This window comes from Limanda limanda, chromosome 21 (assembly GCF_963576545.1).
Source record: "Limanda limanda chromosome 21, fLimLim1.1, whole genome shotgun sequence".
Lineage (NCBI taxonomy): Eukaryota > Metazoa > Chordata > Actinopteri > Pleuronectiformes > Pleuronectidae > Limanda > Limanda limanda.
Window position 1 is genome coordinate 9,987,743 of NC_083656.1, and position 19,721 is coordinate 10,007,463.

The following is a 19,721-nucleotide window of genomic DNA, read 5'->3' on the forward strand; positions in this document are numbered from 1 at the left end:
GTCACTGTGTGTGTGTGTGTGAGTGTGTGTCATGATAAGCCTTTGCCCAGACGAGTATTATTGTTTTTTGCGCTTGGAGTGCAGTTTGTGATCACAGCGTGTACGTTGGCCTTTAAATGGTGGCGCCCAGAAGAGCGTCAACATCCAATGTGATATCTGTCAACATGGTTCTTTATCACAGTCATTATCAAAATGCAGTAGGGCAGCTGACTGTACAAGTAAAATATCCATCCACATTGTAGTACTTAGCTAATTTACCTCAGTAAAGGAAGTAAAATCACAATGTATAAATGCTCTAAAGCCATTTTCAGACATTCCTCATATGCTTTTCACATATGAGGAATGTAACAGAAGATCGTCTGGAACTGAGGCGTTCACCAAAACAGGAACATGTCTGGAACATTCAGCCGAGGGATTCATCACCTGTTTTTGTTTTCACCACCTTGCCACTGATGGTGGCCCTCGTTATGAGAAAAATCTTGAATCTTATTGTATTTGCAAATTGACATCTTCATCCGTATATTCTTCCAGTTTTGCTTATCAGTAACATCATCAACGGCCTCTTGCTTGCCATGAATTTTCTGGAAACTCACCTGCTGTATTCTCACTGTAACTCAGACATTTTCAGATATTTTACAAGAATGCTCATCGGGAGAAAGATCCAGACCTAAATGCATGTCTGTACGCAACTTAATGGTCGTGAAAGCTCTGCATTCTTTATTTACTGAAATGTTATTGTTTGAAATTTTACTCGTATCAAAGTATTAAGTTTACAGAGTTCCCCCAGTGCATTAAATTGGAATAATATTGCTGGTGTGTTTGTTTGGCACTACTTCTTTGTGTGTTGTAAAAATGGAAACTGAATACCACAACTTTGTTCAGAATGTTCCACCTCTGTTTTGCAGAGCATTCAGACTTTTTATTTTCTTGTAATGGCAAACAGGAGACCTTTCATTTTCCTCGTCTGTCTCGTATGAAATAAGGATCCACTTATTACACTGAGGCAGACGCTTCACTGGAGACCCAGTGAATGTGCTGCAGCTGATTTCTGTCTCTCCTCCCTGCACAGAACCAACATGTTTGCTGTACACTGAATGAATTCTCCTTTCACTTTGATAACCAAATTCCCTCCGTCTTCAGATCAGCTGCGTGTCAAACAAATGGCCCGATTTCGCATCTACATATCAGATGTGTATTTAATTTGGCACTCAAACCAGAATTGATGCACACTGGAATGAACAGTGACTGAAAGGGTAACCACGCTGTGATTGTCAGTCTGCTAATTTGCCCGGGCCCTGTATAATAATTTCTAATACACTGATTTTAAGTGCTATGACGAGTATGAAGCCAAGTCAACAGTCTCACTGTATCATCACAGCTTCGTCAATTAGATTTTTAAAGGGGTAAAAAACTTTAAAAGTTTAAGCTTTTGACTGGTATAGTATTTTTAATTACTTCATGATTCATGTGATAACCTTGAATACACCTCATAACTCAAACAGAGCTTCCATAGCCCTCTTGACTCCAATGTGGAGTTTTTTTCCTCCCTGCTTGCTAGTATTTGGAGTCGTGTCTAAATCTGCCCTGCGCTGCCTCATTAGTAATCTGTTCACCTCTTCAGAAACTTTTGGCTTGGAGGAAAAGCAGCCTTTGCTGTCATTGTTAAACCTCAGATCTCTCCGTGTTTATAAGCCGGTGAAGGCGAGCGGGCTTTCAGCTCTGACAATGGCTTCACACTGCCTAGTGCTGCCAAGTGAAAGGGACTGCAGCTGTTTTTTTCCACAGAATTCTCATGACAGACGAGGGATCATTGGTCGGTGGGTTCTGGCAGCAATCCGATCTTTTCCACTGTCATTTGATTCAGTCTCACAGTCGAATTCTGTATGTCCCTACACATATATCTACAGTAACCTTCTAATCAGCGTCTGTCTTTAGTTTAGTTTTTACAAAAACAAACCAAAGGAATTATTAACCCAAGAAATAAAACTATTTCTTTCCAGCTCCATTTATTATCATTGACTATGTGCCTAGACATTTATAACCTATATAATGCTTGTATATTACCTTTTGGATGTATTCATTTGCTATGTCATCTCTATCACCCTTAGCTGTGCTTTGGGTTATGTGCTAACATTACATCCGTAGAGCACTTAACAAGAATAACATGTTAACATTGTCTCTGGGTCTATGCAGCCAACTCATCAGCTCTGAGACCAGCAAGCATTGGTTGTCAGTCTCTGCAATAAAATTGTCTGCATCCAAAAAGCTGCACATACCAAAAAATTGTGCATCAATCCCAAAGACTGTATGATAATGGACGTAAACTCCGGGTCTGGAAAGTGAAGCCAATGGAGAAGTGCTCAATACCTGTTTTTCTATGAATAACCAGCAGAGGGCGATGCCACTGGTTGTAAAAAGAGGGCAGTTTCTTGAGAATACTGTGAGAGAAAAACCCTCCTTCTCACTTGATTTATAACTTCAGTAAATATTTTTATGCAGAGTTCATTAGTTTCGAGTTTTCTTCATACAGCTTAATGCTTATTTAGTAAATTATGGTCCCATTTAAAGTCCAATAGACGATAAAGCACGGTATGCATTAGGGCGTCGATAACATCTCATCGACAGCAAGTACTGTCCAATGGCTGCAGGTTGCTAATGCGACTTCTCAGCCAGGCTCCACCCTCCTCCCCCAAATATGGTTACTTCTGGCTTCAAAAAACCAAGATGGTGTTGGACAATATGCCAAACTAGAGACTTCAAAACAGTTCACAAACCAATGGCTGAGGTCATGTTCTAGCCAATTTGTTGTTTAATTTCCCAGCTTAAATATATTATTTGGTGAAATATAACTTGACCGTTACAACAACCTCATACTCCAACCAGTTAATGCCGTGTTTTAGCTCACTCCCCCATTCAACACTCCCTATTTATTAACTGAAGGACATAATGGATTTCAGCTTTAAGATAAAAGATTTGTTTTTCCTATTAATTCTGAATCTATTTTGGTACCCTCATTACAGCTTTGTGTGAGAGCTCTTTTGGTTTGAGTGCTAAAGTGAGGAGTTCTTTTCCACTCCACTCCGTGTGAATGGAGAACATAACCAGACGAGAGCAGTTCTTTGACTCACTCCAGTTATATTTGTGAGTCATTAGAGCTTCCCTGTGGTGTACCTCATATTCGGACAGCCTTGAAAAGCCATGATTAACGTTATATGGATTTACTGTATGTCAGATGCATTTGGGTTAAAAGTGTGTTGACAAACAAATGGATCTATTATTAGATCAGGTAATCTAATTTCATAAATAGCTCTGATAGCGATGCTTTTTTGACCTCACCTTATCTCAGAGCACAGGCACATTCAGCAGTAGTATGCAAATAGATTGCGATCATTATCGAGTATGCTCTCTGCACTCAATTAGCAAGTATGATCTGCTGATAACGTCTCATTAGCATAGATGCTATAGTCGTCTTTGGTGCGGATCACATGACGGAGCTCAAGTGTGTGCACCATGGCAGCAGGAGATTAGTTAATTTTTTTTTTTCTAAAGCAACAAGGGTGTGAAAATCAACTCCTCTTGTTTTCTCTGCTGAGATGTAAATGTGCTGCACGCCCATCAATCTACGGTAATGGGGCAATTTTTCTGCCACTGACAGTTTTGCAGAGCACATTTATCATAATGATGCCACATGCATGGCGTAGGAGGTGCTATGCTGCTCCTACTGTTGACTAATTAAAAAGTTAAAGCTTCGCAATTGTAAGTTTTTGTCTCCTTAAGCAGGACATCGGGAAGCTGGATGATTTCTGGTAATGATTATAAGCAGCGGGCAGCATATAAGGGCAGGTTGTTCTTACGAATTACATTCACAGAATTGCTTGATTTGTTTATTTAGAAGGATCCCCATTAGCTCTACCCTAAGACAGAGCTACTTTTAGTGGGGTCCACATTGAAGACATACATACAGATATCAAACATTTGAAACATACCAATACCAATATCAAACATTTAAAACATACGTTAAATTACAAATATCAAAAGTTAAAATACATTAAATAATGATCGTACAATTATATGTTACAGATATCAAAAATAAGTTAGTGGTTATGCAGTTTTACCTTTGTCATGATATAAAACACTGATAGGTAATTCCATAGAAGCGAAAACGTCAAACCATGCAATAGAATCCTACACATTTATGTACAGTACAACACCATCTAGTGTCACAAGTATGTTGTACCCAAGTGTTTCATTATTTTCTTTTTGAACATACATTTACGTGTCACGTTTATAATTTCTGTTGGTAGTAGGTTCCATGACTTCATGGCTCTGTATCCCACAGTGCGTTTAAGAAAATTGGTATTAGCTCTGGGGAGAGAAAACCTTCCTTCTATTGCTCGTCTAGTGGCATAGTTGTGTGAGGCTACATTTTTATTTAGTTGCCTATACTGATCTGCTGGTGTTTTAGACTGCAAGAGGCGCCATGTTGATAAAAGAAGTGCAGCAGCCATCCTGTCTTCAACTTTTAGCCACTGGAGACTGGCATGCATGCTGTAAAGCAGTGCTATAGAGCAGGGGTTCCCAAAGTGGGGGTCGCGAAATGCATTCCAAAAAAAAATACAATTATTTATTTTTTTTGTATAATATATACATATGAGTTGATATTAGAATAAAACCATGCAATTGTAGCCGAGCGTTTAGTTGTATTGAATAGGGCCTCAGCCTAAAGAAGACACAGGAGACATAGCAGCCGTTTAGTACAGCACATCCTTCCAGTAAAACCCCTCTTCAAAATAAGAGTCACTAAATAAAATAGCTTACACATTTCCCATCATTTTTTTTCTTTTTTCTCCCCTTTTTTTCCTCCACAAAAAAAACCTTTCCTTTTTTTATCTTACGACACAGGTTAGCGACAGTTCAATTTACAGCAGCACCAGTCACACGGTAGCTGGCCAAAACTCTTTTGGAAAGCAGCTGAAAATTATTGACAGTCACAATGAAACGTTGGTTAATACCAACCAAATCGAGGAGGCCACAGGAACAGGACAGGCTAGCAGAGAAGGAGAGGCTACCTGAGCAGACATGCACAAGCATGCACGCACGCACGCACGTATGCATGCATAGTGCATGTGCGTGGCTGTGCGCAACATTATAAACCACCTCCAGTGTCGTTGGGGGTCCCCAGTCTCTGGCACCGTTATTTTGGGGGTCCCAGGCTGAAAAGTTTGGGAACCCCTGCTATAGAGGCTTCTTAGTTGCTTAGCTCGCTTTATTGAATGACCGTGTCTCACAAACAAGCGTCACTTATATACGTCACTTACATGCGCCCGCATCTCCCGTATAACTACGGTTAACGCGCACGCGCATTAAACTACCGTATATGACACATGCTCTGTATGCTGGTTCTGTAAGGACACTGTAGAGCAAAGCGTGCAGCCTTGTTCTGTACTAGCTGTAATCTATTCAGGTCTTTCATGGTGGCATTTGATATCTTGGGTGAAGCTGTAAAACAAACACTGACCATCGTATATCTTTGATCAGGTTTATAGTTGCTGATTAAAGTTTTGTGTCTGGTTGCAATGGGGTTGTAAAGAACTGTTTGTCATCGTCTTCCCCTTTTACATCTGAACATCTTTCCCGTCTGCGGTGTAATGACCGGCCATCACCGACGTTGCGATGCAGCCAAGTTTCTTCCCCCTCTGGCATTTTGTGCCGTCATTAATGCAAAATTAAAAGAGAAGTGAAACCGCACACTGTATAATATGCAGTTAATGTTGACCATAAGTCCCCTTGATTCACACTCATTGCTGTTTCTGTGCAGAATACTCCCGGAGTATGTCAATATATTGATTAACTACATCATATACAGTAAATGGGTCTTTTTAAGTCCTAACTCAAATAGAGACTGGGAGCGTATGTTGGTATATCACATTTATTTGAAGACTACACTTCCTATAAACTACTTTTTAAGACCACGTTAAGAAACCTATTTTCCAGAGTTCAAGAAACACGCTCTGGATGCTTTTAATCTAGTTTCAAATGGCCTCTTTGGATCGTCTTAGTCAGAGCCCACTGTGAGGGAGAGGATATTCTATTTTCATCTGCCTCATTAAGTTTTTTCACTTTAATTAATGGCAGGATGTGCTCACAGAGGAACTGTCCTGTCTGTTCGTTAAATCCCATTATACGTCTGCACTCAGGCAAACTGCCGGCTTCAAACAGGCTTTCATTTACTTGAGTTTGCATCACCATCCGACGCGAAACATGAGAAATAGACACACGGGGAAACACATTTAGGCAAAATATGTCACACTAGTGCACGGCCAGAGCAAAGGATTACAGCTGCATTTTACCTGTTGAGTCGTATTTAGCCAGAAGCTGTGAGGAGTATTGATCTCGCTGCTCTCCTCCCTGTGTGACCCAGCAGCGGGAACTCTATGTTACCGTTTTGGATTATAAGGTGAACTGACCACATCCCATCTATTACATGCAACATTAATATAAGGCTCGTCCTCTTCTATATCTATAGGAATTTCAGTTTTCTAAGGACAGAATTGGTTTTAGTTCTTGTGTCCCGATGCACCTTGTTGTTGTGTTTCCTGCTGCAAGAATCAATATCGTTTCCCTGCTCCACAACATGTTGAAGCACGGAGTGTTTGTGCTTATTTTCACTTGACTTTTTGTTTCGCTCATATTCGACCCCAATTGTGGTTTATTTATTTATCGGTATTTTTAAGATCACAATCATTGTCAAGGAGAATTTGAGATTGAATCTATTATCTTGTCAGGAAAACTATTTCATTTCATTTTTAATAAGAGGCAGTTTCTAGTGTAAATTAGTTAATTAATGAATTCAATGTTTTTCTAGGCTCAAACCTTCTGATCCAAGAGATTTTGTATATCCACTGTATGAAGCTTGTGAAATTAATATATTGTCAATTATTAATTGAGAAATATTGTCATCATAATTCTCGTTTTGGCAATAGAAGGACATGCAAAATTGATATTTGGTTAGCTGAGGTCAGAGCTGAGGTCAGAATCCTCATTGACACCCCATAATCCAGATAAAGCAAATGGTTAAGTTGGGATGAGATCACCGGCATAGAATTTATATCTTTTATAACAAAGATTTGAGATTCTAGTCACTTATAATTCAGTCATTATCATATTTTAAAGAACTGGCCCAAGAGGGGTTCCCATCGACACCCCACCTGCTCTGCTCTTCTCTAGGTGCTCCTCAATGCTTTGAGGCACGAGGGCGAACCTAGGGATATTGAGTTGGTTGCAATATGCAGCCTCACTGGCCGCTGTCATTAAACCCCACACACTGAGACCTTAACCTCAGTTTTCTCCGACAGTACATTAGGGAACAGAGTCGGCACAAATCGGTATCCGTCTTCATAAAGACACATTCGTAAATCCTTAATGAGATTCGCAGATTCATTTGTTGCCACAGGAGCTGCAAGAGATGTTCATCGTGGGAAGCTGTTCCAGTGATGTCCCTCCATTACACCCTGGTATTACTTGGTTACCTGGACAACCTCTTTATGAATCTTGGAGTGAATATGGACTCTTCTTGCAGGGAGAGTAAATAAGATTAACTTTAAAGTTAAAGGAGACATAATGTTTTTTCAGTTTTTCTCTCTAGTGTGTTATATGAGTTTTTATGGATGTACAAGGTTTACAAATTTCCGAACATTAAAGCCTGTAAACCTTTTCCAATAATAACCGAAAGCTAAAGTTTGTGAGTAGCTGCTCTTCCATCAGCCATATCTAAAAGTCACCTGATAATGAAAACAGTATATAAACTGAGAAATGATAAGCCTCACATATTTAGTAGAAGTATTTCTTAGCCAAACAAGTGCAGTGGTTGGAAACACATTTGAGCGTAAGTGCAGTGTTAAGCGTATCAACCGTACTGGCAGGTTCACAGCTGCAGAAAATTGAGTGAGCTCTGCAGAGGGGGAGCCTGAGCTCACGCAGACTGGCTGCTGGTAATAGGTCGCCTGAGTGCTTAGTAGGTGGGGGTGGGGGGGTTCTCCCACTCTGAGGACAGAGAGCCTGAGCTAATGGCTTATCCAAAGGTGTTCACAGACACTTAACCTTTTTTCAGCGAAAGATTAAGGTTACTAATAATAATAAAGTAAGTATCGCATATCGGCCCAAGACAGCATTTAGTTAGCAATGGAGATTAATGTGGGACATGAGTATTGCATAGCTTTAAAATACCTCAGATCCCGCTGCGTTGTAGTCTTAACAGTGAACGGGTATTCCCTTTCAAGGTCAGAGAGGATGGGAAACCTGAGGGAAACCCCCTGTCCTGCCTCTACGCCAATGAAAGCTCAGGAGATAGGGACCCTCACTGCCAGATTATTAGATGATGTGCGAGGACTAACCTATTCCCGTCAGAGACCCAGCTCTAGTAGTGACTCAGCTCGAGCCAGGGCGACGGCAGGAGGCTCAGCTGGAGGAACCCGTGCAGCAGATGTCTGCTCACCTGCCAGTGTCGGTTACCTGAGCGTTACATCTTAATGCTGCTTTATTGCCCGCACATGAAACCCTGAGGCAATCTACGCAAGTGGCATAAGAATCGTCCTTCTTTCACCTTGCTGTTTTTTTTTAAGTCACACATTCTAATGCCTTGGCCGATCAATAGTTGCATTTACTGATCAGTAAGGAGTGGAAGCAGCGACTTAAACTGAAAAAAGCACAAGAACAGGACAGTAACTTCCATGAAATAACTGAGGTTATTAAAAACACACGATAAGGACTTTTTGTCCTCAGTAGGTAATTCTTACAGATTGTCAGACCCATTGTTCTACGGCTGCTTCTACCAGGGAATGGAGTGAAATAGTGGATGGGCCTCTGACTCTGTGTGTAGCAATCATAATTCCTCTCTAAAAGCTTCATGCCACTTAAGTTATTAACATTTAATTCTGCAACATCAAAGTGGATTGACCCATCAGACAGTGTTCTCATTAACATCTACTTAATGCATCTTTTTTGTGGGGAGTGCCTCCGGGCTTTCTCTGCGTCCTGCCAAAGAGAGAGAGACTGCACCTGTGCTTCACCTGCTTTAAAACTGCAGTTCAGTTCTCAAATGATCTGCCATTACACATTGCGTATAGTTCCTTTTTTGCATCCTGTTGTGTGAAGTGATTTCGGGTGTTTTGCTTACAGGGACTGCTGATAAAAAGTAGCAGTCAGGCAGAAACATTTTACGAAGCTGTTACTCCTTTTATTTGAAAGTGTTTTATAACAGCTTCGCGAAACTTTACAATGAATGCAATGCATTTCATTTCAATATGCAAATATCTGTACGGTATCTGAGCTGTTCTGGTCAAACGTGGCTCATTTGTTAGCATGTCCTCACATTTTGTTATGATTTCAAATGTTGTATTCAGTGGTATTTGCGTCAGGTGTGAATACCTGGGGGCTACTTCATCAACAAGGAGATTGGTTTCAGTGGAGAACGTGCCAAGTTTTCTGAACTTGACCTCTTAAGCGAATGTATTTTGCAAGAATGAGACGTAAACACTTTTGCATTTAAGATGGAGAAATATATATTAAGAGTACATCCTAACCTGTTTTCCTCTCTTATCTTTCCAGAGTGTTCCTGAGGGCCATTAATCAGTACGCAGCGGTGCTGAACAAGAAGTTTCTGGATCAAACCAACTTCGAGCTACAGGTAAGAGCAGAACGGATGAACGTCTTTGTGAAGAAAACCCTGATACTGTCTCGCACACTCTCCCAACCACAATGTTCTTTTGGTGAAGGCGACACTGGAATATATAAGTTCTATTTACAACAGACCTTTTGAAAAGAAAAAAATAGCTGGAGGCAGCAGATATCAAAACTGTGGCGAGGGAACATCAGTTTGTAATGGCCGGCAATTTTACACTGCTGCCAGGCTAGAGCTACTGTCTTTTAAATGTCTGACCTTTAATAGATTGATTGTTGTAACAGTATTTTAGAATGACATCACTTGCAGCCCTCTTTATGATGTGTGAAAAAAGCTGTTGGGTTTTCATTATTTTAAACTACAGCTCAGTGATGTTGAGATAAAGCATCTTGAGTCTCGTACAGCCATTTTTACTGTTGTAGCTTTAAAATTCATGTATTTGGGCTTATGGGTATTATCGTAACAGAACGTGTGCTAGAATACATATTCTTTATAGCTTTGAAATGGCATTATCAAGTGACTTATTTCCTAAGCATACATTCACTATTTGTGCAGCTGTGAATGATGGTGGCTACAGTAGAACTGCTTTATAGCTGCTTTCAGACGTGCACCACCCCTCGCCTGAACGTTCCAGACATTTTCCTGTTTTTGTCCGACTTGGTCCACGTCCTGCTGCGTCTTCATATGTGAAATGAAAACTCAGGAAAATGCCAGTCCTAATTTTCCTGACAATTTCCAGAGTTCATGTCTGATGGAAAGTTGTCTCTCCCTTTTTTGTGGCAGCTGACCTTTTGACTTCATAAATATTTCTCCTTCCCACCCCCCCTCACTCTCTGTCTGTGTCTCTGTCTCAGCTGTGGAACAACTACTTCCACCTGGCTGTGGCCTTCCTCACTCAGGAGTCACTGCAGCTGGAGAACTTCTCAAGCGACAAAAGGGCCAAGATCTTTCACAAGTGAGTATGAGCACTCTCCCCCTCTCTCCCTCAGTCCACAGGACATCCTCCTTGCACATCAACCGTCCAAGCTTCCTCCCCAACATGGGCATGCTTTATATAATTCATCACATGGAGGCTCAGGGATACCCAGCTCCCCTTGGCTCCTGCAGAGGCTGCACTAGATTTCCGCTTTTCTGAACAAAGCAGAACAGCCTCAGAGTAACTTCAGGGGTAAGAAAGAGCACATCTAGTACTCAAACCTCAGGTATCAGACAAAGTTGGGAATCCCCTCTTGGAATGACGCTGTTTTTGAGTTTCAGCAAAGCATCTTCTTTTTTTAGATTTGTTGTATCCGGTCAACGTCAGCTCCCTCCTTTCAGCTTTAAGTTCAGAAGTTTGTTACATTTCCTCTTCTTCCTGGCGGTATCTACAAAGAACATTTTGTCTACATTAGTAATTCTCATAGAGTCCGGTAAAGCGACTAAATGTGTAAAGGCTTACTGGGCTTCCATCTTCGTTTGGAGGAACTTTTGTCACCAAAACATAAATCAATGGAGAATCCGCTCACTGGTCAGGGCTTTGCTATCGGCCCCCACACACACAAACAGCCCTACACAGTAAACAAGACATTCCCAGCCACCCCCTCCCTCGACTTGTCTGCCCTTCCTTGAAATAAATCGCTATTTGATTCACATGCCCAATAACTGGCGTAAGTATAGGCGAGGGCTGATCTCTGACTCGCTGTTTCCAGGCAGGTTCGTTAGCGCTGCCAAATATGTCATTCAAGCGCAGCCAGGTTTCTTCCAGAGCAAGAGAAGCAGATATTATACAGGGTTTGTCCTTTTCTCTCTCACCTTCTCTTTCTACCTCCACCCACCGGCTCCCCTCCTCTGTCTCCCTGTCTGTCTCCCTCCACCTACCTCTCACCTTCTTCTCTTTTACCTCTCCCTCTGCACATCCCTGTTTCCTTGCGTGCTGGCGCATGAACTGTCAGCACCGCCTGCAATACCAATTATTGTGGCTTTGCTCGGGAGCAGGGAACAGAGGGGTGAAATCATAGATTGTGTGGAACGCAGCTCTTTACTGCATCGCGTCTGCTTTTCTCCTTCGTCACACATGTCTCCCAGTGCTGTTTGTGAAGTTCTGCTCGGTTGTTTGTGTCAGATTCTCATTTCCGTCTGACAATTAATACACCAGAACAGCTATAACAGGCTAACATGTCTTTATAAATAAGAATATATATATATATATATATATATATATATATATATATATATATATATATATATACACAGTATATAACAATGATGACATTCACCAAATTAATTGGTGAGATCTGAGATGCTGCAACATGATGGGTAAAGAAACATAAGCAGATGAGCAAAACTTATTCAGAGGAGAAAATAACTTCTTCTTTCTTCAACTTTGATCTGCTTCTTGTGCAATGAAGGATTATAACTGAAATGCAGCTTGTTCATTTTTTAATTTGCCTGTTAATAAAGTTGTTCAGATCCTTTGAATAAACTGTGAAATTGCCATGTTCCAGAGTTCAGCGACAGCTTTAATGGTCAGAATGGACAAAAAAGGAATAAAGGTTTAATAAGAATAGCCTTCAATACAGCACATACCTCCGCCAAGGCCCAACAGTCCCCTTGAATTCAATCAGGCAGAATCAAACTACACACAATTGAGCCGTTTTCAGGCGTGAACTCCGGCAAATCTGCCAAAATTGGCTCCACTTATTTCGAAGTTGACCTTTTAAATTCTCACCCCCATCTGACCTGCTTTAAGTCTCACATTGGCTCATTTGGCCATTGTTTGGACTTTTTGCTGACGCAGAGGAAACTATAACCTCCTTGTCTGAGATAATAAACTGTAATCTTTCTTCAAGAGTTCTTGTTGAATTGCTGTAGCCATAGAGGAAATGATACTCGCATGCAGAGCTGCGTAAAATGAGCATGCAGCCGTGTCACTGTCATGCCATCCACTCAAAGTGTGAGTGATGAAGAGAGGGAGTGTCATATTGTCAGGTTTTTAATGTCTCCCACTTCCTTTCACATCTCATATGTACTCACAGGCCACTACCTGTCAATCACTTGTGTGTGTGTGTATGTGTGTGTTCTTTCTTCTCTGTTGTTACATCTGCGTCTCAGGGTTTTTTTCTCCCTCTCTTCCGTTTCATCACCTCCTGCCTTCACATCCTTCACCTCCGCCTCTCAGTCTTGCTCTTTGCCCCCTGACCCAGTTGCATCAAACAGCACACGTCACAGAGAGCCCTGGATCCACTCACCCCTGCTCACTGCTGTCCCTCTGTGGACACGTTACTCTTAGTTTACCTCGCTGAAAGCTTTCCGGGCCCTGACAGTCATAGGCTGTCTGTCTGGCTGTGTATAGGAGTGTGACAGAACAGCGCCCTGCATCTGTCTCAGCTCAGACGAGGACATGACGCCTCCTGAGCAGTCATCTGCTCCCTGCATCCGAGCACGAGTAAAGACTAACTGCTTTTAATGTTGTGGAAGACACAGATCCTGTGAGCGCAAAAGACGCACAAGCAAGTTGCACATTCAAGTTTGGTTGACAGGCAACAACACAGGAGGATGTCGTATTGCTTTTCTGTTTCTGTTGTTTTGTATGCAGCTTTACAGTAATTTGTAGAGGCAGTTCTCTATTTATATTTCGTCATCTTGCCAATACTCTGCCTCAAGATCAATCCTTTGTGTTTCCAATGCTCCTCCCTTCAAACAGCTAAATCTGGGAAAAGTAGCCTCTCTGCAAAGAGGTGACACAGCGTCTTTGTTAAGGATTCTTTGTTCTCCTCAGTCAAAGGACATTAATGTGACTTTGTACAATATTGGCAAAACAATCGATTGGTTTTCAGATTTCCAATCAGAGGCTACATTGTGCCCTGAAATGTCACGATGAGTGAAATAGATCGAAGGGATGATAATGAGAGGTCAGGATAGTTTTCATGCTCAGACCTCAAACCCACACACGTGTTCACTGGTCACCGGGTCTCCATCAGCGCCTCAGTGGGATACTCCGATGTCAGATGGGGCCGGATTCTTGGCCTGGGCAAACGCTGTGGTCGCCTGCAGTGCCACCATCTGGTGAGGACATGAGAATGTAGGGAGGGAACAAATGATTAATGACTCTGACACCACATCTGACTTTAAATTACATTCAATTTATAAAATGAGCTACTCCTCACACTACCCTTCTTTCGCCTTTGTTGGCTGTTCAGCGAGAGACGCCTTTAAAAGAAGCAGTCTGTGAAATCATTAGACCCTGATTGTGCTGACAATGTAACTACTGGAGGGGAACACAGAGTGTATTCGTCCACCATTGCCCAACAGTCCCCTTATAAAACCACATTTTAATTCACAAGATCCAGACTTTTATTTGGATCTGCACCAAATTGCAAACACTCATAAAGATCAGTCTTTAAAATAACCTAGATTAATGAAAACCAAATTGTAGAGAAAATCCCTTTCTCGCAATGTTAAAGAAAGTGGGACAAAAATCATGAGTCTTCCCCCTGATCCAGGTCTTTACCAAAATTGTCTGGATTCTTCCCTCATCCAAAACACATCCTCCCACCGAATTCCATGGTAACCTATCCACTCGTTTTTGCGTAATCCTGTTAATTAACAGTGAGATAGTACGATACGAAACCTAATTTAATTTAAGTGTGTTGACAATCAGGCAGGTAGATGAAATGAGAAAAAAGACAAAGGAACATGAGTAGAGGAAAATAGACGGATAAAAAGATACGGCCAAAATAGTAAATGAGTAGAGTAAATAAACCCAATGTCAACCATTTGTGAAGCTTCCACCAAAAGAAGAGTTTTAAAAAGGTAGTAAAAATAATATAGAAACTGTGATTTAGTTCAATGGGCTGCAAGTTCCATAATGTCAGGGGTCTAATAAATGTTCTATCTAAAATAAAAGCTGTTTTTCAAATATCGATTTCTGCAGGCTTGTGTTGCAGATGAATTAAAGTGTTGCATGCTTTGAATTGATCACACTGTGACGCAGGCCTTAACTAGCTGGTTGTTAGGATGAGTCAAATTTGCTGTTATTGCATCAACACACACATACTTGACAAATGTCTTATAGGATAAAATGTCCAAATTATGGCATTGTTTAACCAAAAGGTATGACATCATAATGTTGTGTCCATAGCTCAGGAACAGAAGGTGAGATTTTGACTATATTTCCTGCAACTTGACTGGTCTGCAGGGACAAACAACCACAAGGCGGTGACTGTGGTGGTTAATCAGCCCAGTCTGCAACACACACACATGATGGTTCGGTGCAGAAATTCCCCACAGAGAAAATACATCTGATTACTTCTCAGCATGCAGAGGTGCAGCTAAAGTGTGTCATGCCCAGGCCAGTGGACAAGAGGGTGCACGGTCAGAAATGGCTCTTTCAGGACCGCCTCCTCCATCGTGTCCACTATATTCTCGATCTTGAAACAATTTCAGGCTTGAACTTACTCTATTTTCGTTATCTGCTTGTTTTGAGGGAGCTGAAGTCATTGCTTTTCTTTCATGTGATCAGTTTCACAGGAGTGGGTCTCGCTTTCTGCGTCGCTGCCCTCTATTTCCACCGCTGTTGGTCTCTCCCATCATTCACTGTCCGTCTCCCGGTCACCGTCCTTTCCACTTCACTGTTTGTCCTCTCCGTGACCCGGGACTGCGTGGCAGGCAGGGAGACGGCGCCCAAGCTGCCATGGAGATTGGTTCACGACCTAGACATGGCAGAGCCGATCAGCTTAAAAGCCCTCATTCGTATAAAAAAAAAAAAGAAAAGCTAGACAAAGACACAGGACGGGAGTGATCCCTCCATCCTCCTTTGCGAATCTTTGTTTTATATAAGGGCTCTTGACACACCAAGTCAACCTCAGAGAACCGGGATCAACAAAGGCTGTCTGATCAAACACTTTGCTTCATGCTGCCTGTCCTCCGTCCCCTGTGTGTTTAAAATGCAAAAAGAAAAGAATTGATAGACCACAGCTGACAGTCGACACGCTGCCCGCGTGTGTGTGTGTGTGTGTGTGTGTGTGTGTGTGTGTGTATGCGAGTGGAAGAAACTCATTTGTGTGCATTTGTATTCCTTAAAAAACATCAAGGAAAGACTAAACAAATTAACTTCCAGCGGTCACATGGTAATTGTGTTTACACAGTTTCGTTATATGCTTGTGCAACGGCTGTCATTCAGAGATGCACAAGACTCCAGGAACAACTCTCCACCATGTGCTGTGTTTAGCTCTCTGCAGGAAGATGAGATGAGTTATCTTTAGCTCAGTCAGAGCACATGTGGACCTGCATCAGATCAGAGCAGCACTCAGAGAGGCTGTGAAATACAGCTTCGACTCTGAGGGGGTTTATATACATTTATAAAATATAGCAACTGTCATTCAGGCGATCACCACTGTGCTGGTGATGGCCTGTGTCCTGAGGCGTTTCTGTCAGATTCTTATGAACACGATATTGCATCAACGCCCTGAGAGAATTTCTTCAAATCCGGTATATACAACCTTGAGTTTGACTTTAAGATAAATTCATTCAACTTTGGTGGACAAAGGTCATGGTCACTGTGACCTCATAAATCACATTATTTGAGTTGGAAACGCGACCTATCAAGAACACTTTCAGGGATTCTTTCAAATTTGGTACAAACGCTCACTCCCTGGTTTTTGGGTATATTATCGTTCTTTTAATATTGAACACTGACATTGAGTTAAAATATAGCTCAGCTTTGTTTGCTCAGCATTATGCACTCATCATTTTTACAGCTGTACACTTTTTATTTCCTTAGCAATCACTCTTTGTATTGTTTATTCGGGCCTATCCCGGCTAACTGTGCCCTAATGTCTTCTTTCCACAGTTGAAAACATATATCACATGTTTAAAAAAATGTATATTAAACCTTTTAGTTGTCACATATTAGAACATTTTAAAACAGTATGATTACATTCCACAGAAATGGTTACATGCGATGTAGAATTGTTTTTTGTGTGAGTTTACTCTTGTACTCTAATTGTCTTGATTCTTGTTCTGGGTTTGTTCCCTCGGGGTTGAATGCACTTATTGTAAGTCGCTTTGGATAAAAGCGTCAGCTAAATGAAATGTAATGTAATGTAATTTGCTATGATCTAACTTGTGTAATTTCTCTTTTTACTTCTGTTCATGTTTCAGGTACCAGGACATGAGGAGACAAATTGGCTTTGAAATCCGGGACATGTGGTACAACCTAGGTAATGTCACCCACTCCTTTGTCAATATGTTAATTTCCTTTCTAAATGTATCCACTGTCGAGGATCAGTTTCACAAACACCACAGGAGAAGAACGGCAATTGTGATGAAGTGTTGTTTCCTCTATTTATATTTATGACGATCTTCCAACTCGGCACCTTCACAGTCATTACAAGTCAATCCAGACAAGAACAGGAGCTAAATATAGACAATCATGTGTTAATTAGTTTCATGCATGATGAGCTTGACGCGGCAGTGGAGTCTCAACGGAATGAGCCTGCATTACGGGAATTGTGGTGTTAGATTCGGGCACCTGCGTTTCCTTCGAAGTTCCCTCATTGTAACCCGCACCATCTGATCCCTTAATTAGAGCTTTCCACCAGATTAGATCGACTCATTCACTGCGGTTTTAATGAGCCCCTCGCTATGTTTCTTTTATTCTTACCAGAGGTGTTTGGTTTGAAGTTGTTTACTGCGTGATTGTAATGGCAAATTCTGATGAGAGGAGACTTGATAAACACAGGAGCCACATTTCTGCTGTGTTTGTCGCAAACAGCTACTTTTTTCAAATCCCAGAACATAAAGGATTAGTCCTGCTCTGTGAAGATAAGCATATTGTACGGTTTTGTTCAAACTAAAGTCTACGAATACGTTCTGTAAAATACAATGTGTTTATATCTACTTTATATGTGTTTTCCCGTCTCTTAGGGCCCCACAAGAAAAGATTCATCCCAGAGATGGTGGGTCCTATCCTGGAGATGACGCTTGTTCCCGAGATCGAGCTGCGAAAGGCCACCATCCCCATCTTCTTCGACATGATGCAGTGCGAGTTCCACTTCACGTGCAGCTTCCAGCGGGTGCGTCCTCTGAAACGTGACACAATTGAAGCCGTGCAGTGAAGCAGCTGCCGTTAGTTTGGGAATCATAAAAAAACATGCAGAGGAATAGTCCATCTGAAGAAAAAATGGGTTTCATAGCCACAAGCTTACTTGTAATTCTGCAAATCTCGTTTTGTTGTGCTGCGATTATCAACAGCCACGGTAAGTGGAACTTAATGTCATGCCTCGTTAAAGTGCAAAATTAAGCCTTTCTGCATGAGGAAATCCGTTTGACTACAGCTGTGCTGCCATACGACGTCTCAGGCAGTCTTCAGCGCTGTGATGTTTATGTGGGCTCCCAAAGTATGTGATGCTCAGTGAAGTTCTATGAAACCAAAGCTCCCATATCTCTCTGCTCGCCCTTTTATTCATGTGAAGACTGTGGTAGTTTAACCAGCATCCCTCTATCACATCATTTGATAGATAATCCTCAACAGGGCGGTGTGTTTCAGCTCAAAACACATCTTTTTAAGTCGATATGTCAGCCTAAAGCCACTTTACCTTGTCCCTGAGTGTGTTGTAAATCCTAAATTTACCAGAGAGTAGCATTTACATATTTTCATACTTCACTCTTCTTTTGAACACATGAGCATCTCAAGAAGTTGCAGCAGTTATTTATATATATATATATGAAACATACAAATATCGGAGAAATAAGGTCCATGCATCCCTGCCATAAGCTGCAGAAATAACAGGGATGTGTCTGGTTGCCCCGTTGCTTTAATCCAACCAGATTTACACAGATAAAGAAAAGATTTAATGATGAACGTCGAACACCAGCCTACAGCCAGCTGGGCGGGCGGAGAGGGGACGGGGGTAAAAAAAGACGACGCACAGATCCCCTCAGCCGCCGAGCCTTGATGCAGAGAGAGAGAGTGAGATGGCGTTAATGAATTGAAAAATTAGCTACACTGATTATTTACGCCTGCTCTGTCTAATTGCAGTTTGAGAACGAGATCATCACCAAGCTGGATCACGAGGTGGAGGGGGGCCGCGGAGACGAGCAGTACAAAGTTCTCTTTCAGAAAATGTAAGTGCTGATTAACGGGCAGGATTACGCCCCGAGCCTCTCACGAGTTAGATAATGCTAATTGCAACATGGCACTCCTCAAAATAATCACAGTGTGCTGATGATCAGGCGACGTCTCATCGCAGTTTGCCGCTGTGATGTGTGCTCTCAGTTCACGAGGATGCTGATGAAAGTTTAGCCAAATCCTAAGCAGCAGAAGTTGACATTTTAAGGTTCAGTGTGTAGGATTCAGGTGAAAGGGATCTATTAAATAATCCTTGTGATGTTTTCACTAGTGTGTTTCATCTAAATTGTACGATTTGTTGTTTTCTTTACCCTAGAATGAGCCCTTTCTATTCAAATACTCTTTTGCAATAGCCCAAACTAGACAAACTAAACACCTTTTGAGTTGTATGTCAACTGAAGGCCATCACAGGTTATCTGTTGTGTTTAGAGGGGGATGTGGTGAGGGGAATTCAACTGCAACATGCAACTTCACCACTAGATGTCACTAAATTCCACACACTGAACCTTTAAGCAATCGAATAATTTCTTGTACATGCATCACATTTGTTTTTTCCTCTCTGTCCCCGGCTTCTGTTCCTTCACACACACACTAGTTTACTGGAGCACTGCAGGAAGCACAAGTACTTGGCCAAGACCGGCGAGAACTTCGTCACGCTGGTGGTTCGTCTGCTGGAGAGGTTGCTGGACTACAGGACCATCATGCACGATGAGAACAAGGAGAACCGCATGAGCTGCACTGTCAACGTGCTCGTAAGATGGCTATTTCAAAAACACACAACCCCATGCATGAAATGATGACAACATCTGTATTACCGACTCCTAAGCATCGTTCTTAGACTATCGAGGCCACTTAAGAAACAGTGAGAGTCACCTGCACGTGTCTTGATGCATCAAGATGTGATCACAGAGCCGCTCACCTGAAACCCCTCGC

General features: G+C 41.8%; 1 protein-coding gene across 1 annotated transcript in view; it reads left to right on the plus strand.

Moving 5' to 3' along the window:
• Positions 1-19,721, plus strand: part of dock1 (dedicator of cytokinesis 1) — a 172,994-nt gene that overhangs the window by 120,834 nt on the left and 32,439 nt on the right. Inside the window, exons 30-35 of the mRNA XM_061094579.1 lie at positions 9,607-9,685; positions 10,534-10,634; positions 16,820-16,878; positions 17,585-17,733; positions 18,699-18,784; positions 19,384-19,540. Coding sequence (XP_060950562.1) covers positions 9,607-9,685; positions 10,534-10,634; positions 16,820-16,878; positions 17,585-17,733; positions 18,699-18,784; positions 19,384-19,540 — 631 coding nt within the window. The remainder of the gene's footprint in view (positions 1-9,606; positions 9,686-10,533; positions 10,635-16,819; positions 16,879-17,584; positions 17,734-18,698; positions 18,785-19,383; positions 19,541-19,721) is intronic.